The following is a 14,086-nucleotide window of genomic DNA, read 5'->3' as shown; positions in this document are numbered from 1 at the left end:
ATACCCAATTGAGTTTGAGTGAGGTGAGTACAGTTTATTTGGTTACCCAATTGAGATGAACACAAGCGAGTACATAACTCAATGACCCGAAAAGTTATCTGTAGCTATGCTGAGATTTCCCTTTGGTTCTGGGCCTAGATTTTCGAAGCTCTCTTAGCGCTAAGATAGTCGCAAGCACCATTCATTAACATTGACTTATGACTATCTCAGCACTAAGAGAGCTTCGAAAATCTAGGCCCTGCTGTTCCTGTTAGTGAAGGGGCAGTGGAGTGGCCTAATGGTTAAAGCGTTCGCTTCTCACCCCGAAGACCCGGGTTTGATTCCCCACATGTGTACAATGTGTAAAGCGTATTTCTGGTGTCCCCTGCTGGAATATTGCTGGGATATTGTGGCGTAAAACCATACTCACTCACTCCTATAGTAAAAATACTTTTAATAAGTCAAAGTATGACATTTATGATATATTTATTCATTATGAACTTATGAAAGTTTCAAGTCAAAAGCATTTTGTGTACTACATAATTCATGTCACATACATCCGGCATGAGAGGTTTCCAGATGTCGGGGGTCTGTATAAGCGGGATTCCTCTGTACTGTATTTTACCCAATTGTATTGTATTTATCAGCTGTTCTCATGGCTTTATTTGTTACTGTCAGTATATTTTTCAGATTGTAATTGTAATTTTACGTCTTTATTTAGTGTTCCTAGTTGATTAGTGTACTAACCTTTGTTTCTATGAAGTTCAGAGGCACTGATCTACAACATGGACAATATGTATAGCTGTATTTCAATACCCTATCTTGTCATTATAAGCTCATTGGGTTCTGACAAAACTGATCAAGGATACCACTGCATTCAAGATCATGTTAGTTCCAATGTCAATGAAACTAAAATTTTGAGATGGTAATAGGTAGATGCTCATATTCCCTATTAACGTTGATCTTTCATTATGTAAACAAATGTGTGAAACACACAAGAAGTTATCAGAGGCCCAGATTAGCTGTGTATACGGGTAAAATACGCATAGAAAATTTCCAATTACACATTGAAAACAATTGTTGTGTACCAATTACGCATTTAAAATGTTAGATACGCAAAAAGTTTAAAACAAATGCGTACAGAATATATTTATAAAAATCGCTTGCGTAATGAAAAAGACATCGATTGCTATCAAGTTGTACTGTTAGTATAGGACTAGTGTTTTACTGTCAGTATAGCATGACTGATTTTTTAATGAAATTATTTGCATTACATTTCAGTTGGTTTTGATTAGGTATGACATGAGGCAGGACATACCTGCTTAGTAAACTTACTCAATGACATAATACTTAGGTAAGTAAAATGACTGAAATACGCACATATTTGAAAGCAGTAGGTAACGGAAAATGAAATACCCACTCAACATTCATAATACCCACTCCAAAAAAATACAGTGGGTACAGTACCCACATGAGCTAAATCGTATCTGGAGCTCTGAGTTATGGATTGTCAAGTTGAACCGTAGTATAGGGCACCCATAACACATGTGTGTTTCAAACAAAGCTTTCACTGTCATCATTGCACATTACATAAATATTCTGCAGTTTAAAGAATTAAAGTGAGACCTAACCCAGTCTCTCTGTATCTGTGTGTTGTGTGATGAATACTGTGTGTATATTTTACAGAAAGTGGCCAGTGAGGAAATGGATCGAACCGTGGTGGTGTCGATAGAGGGCATGACATGCCAGTCATGTGTCAAAACCATCGAAAACAACATTGCCAAGGTGAAGGGCGTACTGGAAATCAAGGTAAGAGAGTTGTTTTTAAAATACTGTCCTCAGCAACATTCCAGGTATATCACAGTCGCCTGTACATCATCACTTCTGGTCCAGACGAACCAGTGATTAGTGTTATAAGTGGCAAGCAATGAGCCAAGTCACTGATCTGGACCATCTGATCCCCTCGACTGCCAACTACAACCACCTTAAGTTACACCCGAGAAAGAATGATTTTAGCTCTTCGTATTTGTGCGTTTTTCTTCACTTGAACAATGGACAAATACAAATACTTGGAGGGTCATAAAGCACTCTAGACAGATCACTTATTTATCATGTTTATATGTAGTCAAGGAGATGTTCCACTGTCACACTCCATGGCTGCAGTATGAATTGGAATTGTGTGCATCTTGTGTAAAAAAAATATCAATGTTCACAGCAGGAATGTCAGTGGTGCCTTGTCATGACCCAAATGTTTAAAGAATGATATGCATACACACGCACGCACGCGCATGCACGCACACGCACGCACACACACACTCTCACACACACACACACACATACACATACACCCATACAAGCACATAGCTCCCCTTCATATTGACAGAAGCCCACGTTGTCAGCAGTCAGACAGTAACAGTTTCAAGTGAGACATCAATTTAAAAAAATCAGTGATGTAATAAACTTCTACTCTGCAGCCATACAACCTTGAAACATTTACCTGCCTGAACATAAAGGATGCCCATTGTGTGAATCTCGGTCCCCTCTGTGTCCTTGATATGGGACCACGACAACATCTGTTCGTTATAAGTGGTTGTTTACTGCAAGCCCTTTCATCCATAACATTTGAAATAAAATGAGAAGGTATGTGGTTCGTTGACAATCGGCTACAATTGACATTCTCAAATAATCAGGGTAGTGATAAACAGTTCCAATGGAATATATGGACTGGAATGGAATATGATTCAACATTCACCAAGTGAAAGTAGCTCTGAAACATCTTCATAAACTCTCAAGAAGTTGTTGCAATTAATTTATGTCTACATGTTGTCCAAATGAAATGAAATGCAAGACTTTACCAAAGGGAGGTAACTCTTCTGCCCATACATGTACAATCACCTATATCAGTGTGTGTGTGACATGTGGCATCTATCATGATGAATCGAGGAGAATAACAACATTTACAGATTTTAATTGGATGTAAGACCTGGCATTGGATGTCCTCTTTCCAATTTTCTTGATACAATGATAGTCATAACAAGACACCAGGATATGCAATCACTTGCTCATGTCATATAGGTGTGAAAACTTTGCCATTGCAGACTGGCTTCTACATAAGGTGTTGCCTTGGTTTGATCAAGTGGAAGTATTGCTACTATAGAATATTATTTACTATTTGGTATTTTTGAGGCAATGAATAGATCTTTTTCAAAATTCCAACTAAAACGCTGTTTCAAGTCACTTTGAAATTAATCTGTTGAAATGTGTCACATCTGGCACATACTATCTTAGATGCTTGACACAGGGTCATTGGCATAACAGAGATGTGAAAAGACAAACAGGGCTCCTGGTAGTACTGCTGCATAGTGGTTTATCTTTATTGGAGAAGTAAGTTGTAGGAATCTCAAAATGATAGACTATCTTTATTGATGAAATTTAATATTTAGATATTGTGATAACATTATACCATGCTTTAGATTCCCTTGTTTCTTATTTAATGCAATCAGTCAACAGCCATAAAGTCTACAGTTTGCGTGTTTCAAATTGACTTGTGACTGAAATCTGTTTTACTTGAACATCCATTATATACTGCCAGTGTGATTGTGCTGCCATTCTGAGGTTTACTGTCATTACCTTGCAATCACTGGTATTGATATGAAAACCTAGTTCATTATATTTGACGATTCATGATGGAATACCATTCTTTGTTATTTGTTTGTTTTACACTGAATTCTTTAGGCATTGGTTTCATATTGTTTCAAATTAGACACAGAACGTGATTATATCAAAGTGTAGATTCCATCCTTGCCCTTTTAGGGGACTTTTCTTGTCTCTGCTGCAGTGCCACAACCAAGAAACATACTCAGGGCAGGTATGCAGTGTGCAAAATTAATGCTGGTCCTGTGGTCCGTGGCTAGAAAAACATCATCAGGACCATTAAATGATATGTTTGCAGTGGTCCTGGTGGCCAGTGAATTTATACTGATAGTTAAGTAAATCTACGAATGTTATTTTGGACCAGTCAAGTACAGACAGGAGCACTAATTATCGTCCACTCACTGGTCCAGTGGTCTAGTGGGAAATTTTGAAAGGTTTCTCTCCCTGGGTATGGGATTTTGGACCCATGAATATGGGTTCTGGGCAGACTCCATCCCAGCTGTGGTAAATGTATGTGTGTTGTTTTATATTTTGACTAGTTCCTCTACTCAGAACTATGGGCATTTCCATAGCGTTTTCCTAATTCTGTCCTACGAAGCCATTAAAAAATCTACTCATAGATTCAAACCAAAATGACAAACAGTCAACACGCAATCAAAAGATAAAAGATCTATTTTTAGTTGTTTGATCGGCATTCTAGAAGCTGGTGAGTCAAAAACTGAAACACAACTTTATGGATGACAACTTCTTGTCTATTGCATAGAGTGATGTTTTGATGAAGATTCTTACACCGTTATCAAGCTGAAAGTGACTACAACCAAATGATGAGAAGTATATACATAGTATGTTTTGACAAACAGCAGATTAACATTAACAACAAGATGTAATTGAATAACAACTGGTACAGCATTTGGTTGTAGTATTGTATATGCAATAAACAAGAAGTTGTCATCCATAAAGTTGTATGTTTCTATTTTTCAAAAGATGTATTTTGTCTAATAGGCTGATCGTTACCTGGTTGTGTGACACCCACAACAAAGTAAGGAAAACAGTTTGGTCCCAAGAATCTGTTATCTAACCCTAGTTTTCAGATGACACAGCATTTACCAGAGAACACTGTCATGCTTGGTTCATTGTCATCAAGGGCAGTTCAGATACATGTACCATATTTCCTGTAATAAGCACCACAAGACCTACTTTAAGACCAATCTGTAAATTATCATTATGACTTCACATGAAAATATTTAAATGACTCTACTTTTGTGTATATTACACATAGTTTACTGAAAATACTGCATAGAAAGGGTATATTTCTGTTTTCAGAAACTTCTTGAGCTTTAAAAATGTGGTTGATACGGTACATCGCCTTTGGATAGCCCAAGCTTATTTGCCTAGATCTTGTTATCTCCTGGATGATATATACACCCAAACATGATATACTGAGGTCGTGATAAACTGAAGACAAGCTGTGTACCTGCATAAAGCATACACAAAATAGACAATAATAATAACTCACCTTTTGTATTACATTTCAGCTTGCTTTCTTTGAACCCATGGTTTGAAATTAGAAAAAATTCAGGATTGCCCAAGGGCACTGAACCAGTTTATCAGGTGTTTGTTTTACTCAATAATAATAGCAAATCGCAGGTAATCAATTAGATAAAAATTATTAATGACATAAATATGCTCAGGGTCAAAACATACATGAGGTTGGAAGACTTTGATATCGAGGTAATTTCAGGACTGTAACACTGGTGGAGTATTGACAGAGACACCCAACTATCCGTCTAGATCATGGTCATCACTTGTTATCAGAGAATTATTTCACAGCATTCTGGAGAATCTAGGAAACAGAGAACTTGTCCGACTCAGCCAACATGTTAAACAATGCCAGGAAACATAGACGAGATTAAAGGTACAGATGGGCAGTGGTGAAGTTCTCTCAATAGTCACACCCTGTTCTTTTACGTGGAACAGCAGCACAGAAGGTGTTTGAAATTAATTAGTCATTTTTATGAGAAAGGTTTCAGCTTCTTGCTGTTTGAGCTGAGTTTCTTCACTGATGCTTGATGTCTGAAACAACTGTAACTTGTGTTTGATTTTATGAAGCATTCCCCTATGGTAATATTTTGAGAGCGCCATGGGTCACTTTACAACAGCAGGGATTTACCTTGAGTCCTAAATTTGAGGGTCCCTGGGACTCATACTCTTAATTTTCAGGGGTCCTGGAATACAAAATGGGGGTGCCACTCTGACACTTAAATATCATTATTAATACTATGTTGTAAATTTGTTGTAGTTCAGTTACTGTTATTGTATTGTGTATCATGATCACACATTGTTATAGTAATTAAATTGCACATAATACCATAACCCAGCTAGTAGCAGTAGTAGTACTGTCACTTGATTGGAATTTTTACAAAAAGTATTTGGACTTTTTCTGCGACCCTGTGGACGAGCTAATAAATTTTGTTGCGTCCATTGTCAATTTTTATGAGTATAGGACACAGGAATTCGTCCTGTAAATCCCTGCAACAGATGTGATACTTTTCCTGATATCTTGGCTTGTAATGACAATTGGCTAGTTCAAGTCTTTACTATGATGATGTTGACAGTACAGGTTCATGTCTCCCTGGAACTATTAGTGGAACATTGGAATTGTTAAGAACAATTGATATTATGCCTTATATCTGTGCTGAACTTCGTTTGTGACATGACAATATTTCTGTCACTGTGGTCTTTAGGAAATACCAAACCAGGAAATCATGAACAGCTAAAAAGTCTGTCTGTTTACGTCAGCAGTGACGTGCAGGGCTTGGTTGGAAGTGACTTAATTAATATCTTATTATGTGTACATGTCAAATTGAGACAAGAGAAGTGTCAAAAGTAAAATACATGTATTGCATCTCATCAAATGACATGTCTATGTAATATCGTGTAATGGCAATGCAGTGTAGGTATAATGGTTGGATGTGCCAGGTGTGAAGATATATATCTTCTATGTTGGCCCACTCAACAGTATTTAAACCTCTAACAGTTAATGAGATTTCTGACACAGATTTCTCATATAATAAATGAGCATGCATATGCATATCTTTAATCTTTGCATAATAATGAGTAAAAATTATATGTCAATTAATCATTATGACCTTAAATGTCAATCATAAATTGTAATAAATATATTAATTATGTATCAGCTGAAATACAGATGATTTGAAGACAGTTTTACATTTTGGTGAAAGCATTTCATCTGAGTGAACCCCTGTCTATATTGATGAGGAACACTTTTGGATAGACAACTTCTTGTTGCAGTAGATGCGATGCATCGGTGTAGATCCTAACACCATTAACAATGATAACGGTGTTCAGATCTACACCGAAACGTCGCATCTACTGCAACAAGACGTTGTCTCTCCATAAAAAGTGTTCCTCTTCATCATACCAGCTTCTAGATGCAACCTAAGGAAGTTATACCTTCTATATTGTTGTTTTTTTGTAACTAGGGGCGGTGGAGTAGCCTAGTGGTTAAACTAAAGCTTTCGCTCGTCACGCCAAAGACCCAGGTTTGATTCCCCACATAGGTACAATGTGTGAAGCCCATTTCTTGTGTCTCCCACCGTGATATTGCTGGAATATTGCTAAAAGTGGCCTAAAACTAAGCTCACTCACTCACTCTTTTGTAACTAACTGTCAGTGATGCTAAATGCAAATGGGTAGGGATGTACCAAACTCTAGGAGCATTTCGTACATGGTGATACAGTGTGCCAGGGTGATGATGAACAAGGCTCCCTACTTGACAAGTGTTAATTGTTGCACCATGTGTGTGGATAACAAACCTACTGGTGAGAGATAGTATCATTACACTGTCCCAGGACATGGTATAGCATAATCTGTTTCAGTCCTGCGTTGTGTGGGAACCTCATTCATCCATTGTCTAGCATGAATAGGCAGGACTTTTGCCAGCAGTCAGTTTATGGAATGATAAAGACCTATTTGTCTCCGTCATTTATGCTCGGTGGTCTACCAAATGTATATGCTCAAGAGCTTGAACAAGAAATGTGGTTTAAATGTATAAAACTAATCGCAAGCTCTGTAAAACCCTGGCTACATCAACTAAAATGCCTATTCTAATTTTGATTATCACCCTCTGTAACCTGTAAATACATATATATATATAACCTATGTTACAACCTGCTGTATCTTCGACTTCGAAGGAAATAAAGATTATCTATCTATCTATCTAACTTATAGTATCTATCTATCTATCTATCTATCTATCTATCTATCTATCTATCTATCTATCTATCTATCTAATCTATCTCATTAAAGTACAGATTCTAGTACTTGTATTGGGTTGAGTCCCATCCGGGATTAGGACTCACACTCTCCGAGTCAGGCACCTAATTGCCAGCACACAAAGTGGAAGCCGCGGTAGCTGCGTGGGTTAGGCGGCTGACTTTGTGTGCTGGCGATTAGTTGCCTGACTCTGAGGGCGTAAGTTCAAATCCTGGATGGGACTCAACCCAGGTGTGGGTTTGAATCCCGGTACTAAAATCTGTACTTTTCTGAGACAGTGTAATCCCAAATATAACGTGTTACTACACTCAACCTTGAGACTATTGGTTGAATTCAATGTGTCAGTCTCACATGAACAGTCGAATAACTGTAGATTCTCCAATATTTGTTTGACATTGAGCACCTGTGAAAGATGTGACAGATAGTCAATATCAGGCATGAAGGACACCAGATAATGTTTTGTATTTGCTCACATGTTATCAATAACATTGGGTAGTGACAGGCTTCAAGGATGTTCAATATATTTATATATATATATATATATAACTCCCTGGGATTATGTCTTTAAAACAATAAAAATAATTCTGCTAAAATGCTGTTTCTGGTGACAGTTTATCTTTTAGTCACTCACTGTAGGGGGGGTGGGTGGGTGGGTGTGTGTGTGTATGGGGGTGGGGTAGTCTAGCGGTTAAAGCGTCCCCTCATCACCCCGAAGACCGGGTTCGATTCCCCACATGGGTAGAATGTGTGAAGCATATTTTACTTACAAATACACAAGTGATCTGAAACATAATATATACTGTCAATGTAATAAATGTACATTTCATGCCCATGTTCATTTAACATCTCAAACATGTACTGTTCTTACCTGCACAATCCAGCGGTGTGCTTGTTCACCTCGACTGTGACTCTCATTACATCAGCTGACAGCAAGGCATATCACTTCATCACCAAACAGATTATAGACCCCAGTGCTTGTTTGTGCAGTGATCACATGGACAAACAGTGTCACCAGTAGCTTGGGTTTGCTAGCTTGTCCATTTCATGCCAGAATAACCAGTTCACCTTTGACCAGTTATTGGAGGTGGGCTGTACATGCTGTTTGAGCTGAGCTATCATGAGGCTCTTAACCTCTTTGTACCATTGATAAAACATGTGATGAATTTCTATTTATTGTGTTTTTTTGGCAAGTAAAAGTTCAAGAATGATTTAAGATGTTTTGAAGTTTTATTGATTTTGATGTCTGTATATGTTGAAATCAATAATTTATTTGACATTTTTGTATATCTCCTGTTAATATAAGCAAGAGCTATTGCTTTTATCATAACAGTGATTGTGTCAGTTGGACAATTTAAACCTGACTTTCCTAACAGAGGTGTCAAATCACATAAATATGTTACTGATTAACACATTTAGTATAAGTAGTCCAAAGTGGGAGTGAAGTAGAATTTCTTTCAAAATGTTCAATCATGTTGTTTTGGACTTGTCCCAGAACATGTAAACTGTGTTAATATTGCAATATATTTACTAAAGCCTACAGGAAATAAAACACAGATAAAGATTGGGATAGCAGATTTAAACATTTGTGAGGTATCTCAGTGTGTGTCATGAATGAATTATTGTGACATGTAGAGCCCCCCAGTTGAGAGCCTCATTGAGTGAAATGCCCCTCAGCATGTAGACAACCAGCAGTCTCACCTGCTGTAATGAAAAAGGAAATGTACATGTAAACTTGAAATCAACATCTTTACTACAATGGATCAGTGAACACTGAATTTGAACTTAATGTTGTGGGATGCAATTTCTTTGTCAAAGTGGCTAAGTATTATTTGGGTGAGTGACTTCTTATCTTTGTCAGTAGTGTCAATACTTTCACATCACATGGTTGTGATAACTATATATTTGCTTGAAATAGTTTTGAACTGTCATTCTTTATAAGGAGGTGGTTATATGTGAGCCAAGGGAGAACTATATGACTTGATGACACGTCAGTTTGTATGGTAATGAATACTATCAGGACAATCAGTCTCACACACATATGGTGCCTTAATTTCCGTTGTTGGTTTTTAGTTAACGTTCTGATTGATTGTATCACACTGCCATTAGGCGTGATGGGCGTTTGTTGTGTGTAATGTTTATTAGTGTTGCATGCACCTGCTGTGACGACATGTGGTTTTCATGTCAGTTTATCACCTCGTCATACAGATACAAGGTAACAATACTTTTTTAGGATTCATCAGTATGTGATTGTGTTTCTTGTTTAGTATCACTTCTCATCATCAAAGTAAGTGAACAGATGTTTATTATCTGACTTGTTTCCTTTCCTAGCAAGCCATATGGTGATACATGTCCAGGTATAGAGTTACATCAACTTGTTGGAGCAGAGGTCAAGTCTGTGTGTTTTGGTAGTCACCATCTGTAGACCACTATCCTTCACAATACCCTAGAAAAATTGGTGCATACTTCTTCTGACAGATTTTTATTGTTGGTTCAGATTATTTGGGTGGTTAATATTGTTGTTGTTAGTTCAGATTATTTGGGTGGTTAATATTGTTGTTAGTTCAGAGTATTTGGGTGGTTAATATTGTTGTTGTTAGTTCAGATTATTTGTTAGTTCATATTATTTGGGTGGTTAATATTGTTGTTAGTTCAGATTATTTGGGTGGTTAATATTGTTGTTAGTTCAGATTATTTGGGTGGTTAATATTGTTGTTGGTTCAGATTATTTGGGTGGTTAATATTGTTGTTAGTTCAGATTATTTGGGTGGTTAATATTGTTGTTGTTAGTTCAGATTATTTGGGTGGTTAATATTGTTGTTGTTAGTTCAGATTATTTGGGTGGTTAATATTGTTGTTGTTAGTTCAGATGTTTGTGGATGGTTGTTGGTTGTGATTGCTGTTGAAGGTTTTTAGTGTCTTAAGGATTAGTATTTATTCTTGTTGAGGTCCAGGGTGTTTTCAAAGCATGCTTAAAGCTTGTTCATTCAAAGTTTTGTTGACGTATGTTGGTTCAGATTATTGTTCAAGTTTGTTGGATCAGATTTTTTTGGATCTTATCTGAAATGTTTAATAAGTTATATATTGGACATTTTTCAAGTTTGTGATATGACCTACTTTACACCACTGACATTATGACTTAGCTGGGGCATAGTTCATTTGATAGGACAACAGCGTTTTGTAGACGTATTTAAATATTGTGCCACAGCTTGGGGTCTTGTATAAGGAAGCTAATATTACAGTTGTCTATGTTTGATGGTGTGAATATCATGAATAATAGTCCTGGAAGGCTTTTACAACCTTCTGTCTAGTTTAATGGTGTATTATAACTTCCTTTGGTGACCTGTGTTTATCCTGTCAGTGTTACAGTCGGTTATCAGGACAGTGAAGGATTGGATGAGACTTTCCTTTCTGAGATCATCAGTTTCCTTGAGGTGGGAGTGTGAAGGGGTTTTCTCTGCTAGTGGAAGTTTATCACTTTCCTGTGTTTTATCAGGGAATGACATCCATTTGGATAAAACTTCCATCTAGGAGACCATCGATAACCTTATCTTCTGTGAGGTGAAACACTTGATGGAGAACTGACGCATCAGCGCCATCTGGAAGTAGTTGTAAATACAAGAGGAATATTTATGAACACAGCGATGCCGATCATGAAGAAATCTAGACAACAAGGATATTTGAGGATTCCGGTGAGATATGTTTATGTATCTTCTTACTGTTTTTTAAAAATATATCTGTGTATAGATTCTGGGGCAGTTTACATCCCCAGTATTCCATGCTTGTCTCCCATGGTGAGTCCACGAACAGAAAAGGTTTGCAGCGATCATGTTTGTTGCAAGAGCCAAGTTAGAAATGAGGTTTGAGGCGTGTCCTATTACTTGTTACCCCTGTGAAATGTCTTAGTCATGATATGGCTGAAATACTGCCGATGTGACTATAAATGTTAACTCACTCACTCACTCAGCGAAATATCTTGTTCATGCTATCCACCACTAGTTGACCACTGTGAAAAATGTTTACATACACCAGTTGAATTAATGTTTAAGAAATATTACTTAGCTGATATGTAAATGGAAATACAATAACAGTCTTTGAAATGTACTGAGGATGAATGACTTGAATATTAAAGGTGCTGATATTAGCCAGTACAGCAGTGATAAATGCCATCCACTCTCAGGCTGACTGTCACTTGACTGATTGAAGCATGTCAGATATTATCAAGGTGTATGCAAAACTACAGATGTGCATGTTCAGCAGTTCTCCAGTCCCATTTAAATCTTAGTGCTTGCTACTTCTACAGAGCATCAGACATCCCATTGCAGGTTATGTACTCTTTAAAAAATAATTTGACAGAATTCTTGATTCAAAATCTAAAGAGTGAACAAAATGATCTGTGAAATGTGTACTGCATGGCCAGCAGCATTGCAGGGCAGTACTGCCATCAGGCTATGGAAAGTCTCTCCCGTTTCAAAAGTTTATCCAGTTGAAGCAAAATATACAATGATATGACTGAATCAGTCCTACAGATGGTAACTGTAGAGGTTCCAGGATTTGAAAGTTCTGACTCTGACTTTTGCAATCAAAGCTTGTATCTGTCTGGGATGTCCTCAGATCTATGTGTTTTGGGAGCGAGGTCTGAATTTACTGAGATTGCAATTCTGAAAAAAGATATTTGTATGTTCCAGAAATCTCCTCAGGTCTCTGTGTATCAGAAGCAAGATGTGACTTTGTGATTGCATGTCTGTCAAAGGTTGTTTTGTACCATTCCGTTTACCAATAGTGAGATTGGAATGTCTACTAGTGATATACTACTCAGACTCTGGTATACCATGGACAGGACTGACAATGTCTAATCCCCTTTTAATCATCTGTATTACCCCTTGACTCTGGTTTCAAGTACAACAGAAACTAAGAGTACCACACAGCACATTGAATGTTTGTGGCTTCTGTTGCTCAAATTTACCTACCGGTACACTTTTGAATGTTTGCATTACCAACAGGAATGCAACCCGAATGGTTTCTGTTTTCTAAGTTAGTCATTGACAAGCATGACATATAACATTGTTCTGAGGACAGAAAAAAGAGCTTGCTGGACGTTGGAGGTTAGTGTCATTCACTGCTTATATGGCACATAGTCCAAAAGGTCCAGAGTATTGAATGTATGTAACAGACGTGAAGGAGTGACCACTTGATGTCCAGGGGAACTTGTTATGTTTGAGACAGGAGTTGTATGGTGAAAAGGTGATGATGTCACCTTCAGAATATTTCAGTCATATTGCAGCATGCTGCAAGTGTGTGTGTAGTAGTGTGGACTAATTTGCTAGCCCACCGAGACACCATGCTGGATACCCAGGCATATCATACTCTCTCTGGCCTGACCTGTTAACATGGATACCCAGGCACATCATACCCTCTCTGGCCTGACCTGTTAACATGGATACCCTGAGGCACATCATACTCTCTCTGGCCTGACCAGTTAACATGGATACCCAGGCACATCATACTCTCTCTGGCCTGACCAGTTAACCTGGATATGCGGATCCAGAGGGGGGGTCTGGCTGCTGCTGAAAGTTTGTTAAATGACCATTGAAACTCAGGTGTAAATGAAGTGTGCACCCCTCTTTTTCTCAATAGTGTGCACCCCCCCCCCTTTCTCAAAAAGCTGTATCGCCCTGACATGGAACCCAGGCATATTATATACTGTCTCTGGCCTGACCTGTCCCAGGCATATTATATACTGTCTCTGGCCTGACCTGGCACTGACCTTTGTTTGTCCCCAAGCACCAGGCATATTATATACTGTCTCTGGCCTGACCTGTCCTGTTTGTCCTTGTTTTGTCCCCCAAGCACCAGGCATATTATATACTGTCTCTGGCCTGACCTGTCCTTGTTTTGTCCCCCAAGCACCAGGCATATTATATACTGTCTCTGGCCTGACCTGTCCTTGTTTTGTCCCCCAAGCACCAGGCATATTATATACATCTCTGGCCTGACCTGTCCTTGTTTTGTCCCCCAAGCACCAGGCATATTATATACTGTCTCTGGCCTGACCTGTCCTTGTTTTGTCCCCCAAGCACCAGGCATATTATATACTGTCTCTGGCCTGACCTGTCCTTGTTTTGTCCCCCAAGCACCAGGCATATTATATACTGTCTCT

At 38.1% G+C, this 14,086-nt stretch overlaps 2 protein-coding genes across 2 annotated transcripts in view; one reads left to right on the top strand and one right to left on the bottom strand.

The window, feature by feature from the left end:
- The window catches only part of LOC124261036 (GDP-Man:Man(3)GlcNAc(2)-PP-Dol alpha-1,2-mannosyltransferase-like), a 37,194-nt gene extending 28,243 nt beyond the window's left edge, over window positions 1-8,951 (bottom strand). The window contains exon 1 of the mRNA XM_046695358.1: window positions 8,798-8,951. The gene's annotated coding sequence lies outside the window, so the exon portion shown is untranslated. The remainder of the gene's footprint in view (window positions 1-8,797) is intronic.
- Window positions 1-14,086, top strand: part of LOC124261035 (copper-transporting ATPase 1-like) — a 62,417-nt gene that overhangs the window by 14,427 nt on the left and 33,904 nt on the right. The window contains 1 exon segment of the mRNA XM_046695355.1: window positions 1,666-1,788. Within this exon segment, the coding sequence (XP_046551311.1) occupies window positions 1,666-1,788 (123 nt within the window).

The sequence above is a fragment of the Haliotis rubra genome, unplaced genomic scaffold (assembly GCF_003918875.1).
Source record: "Haliotis rubra isolate DU_JTF1 unplaced genomic scaffold, ASM391887v1 Scf786, whole genome shotgun sequence".
In the NCBI taxonomy this organism is placed as follows: domain Eukaryota; kingdom Metazoa; phylum Mollusca; class Gastropoda; order Lepetellida; family Haliotidae; genus Haliotis; species Haliotis rubra.
The sequence above is the reverse complement of the archived record's forward strand: the minus strand, read 5'-3'. Positions and strand labels throughout refer to the sequence as shown.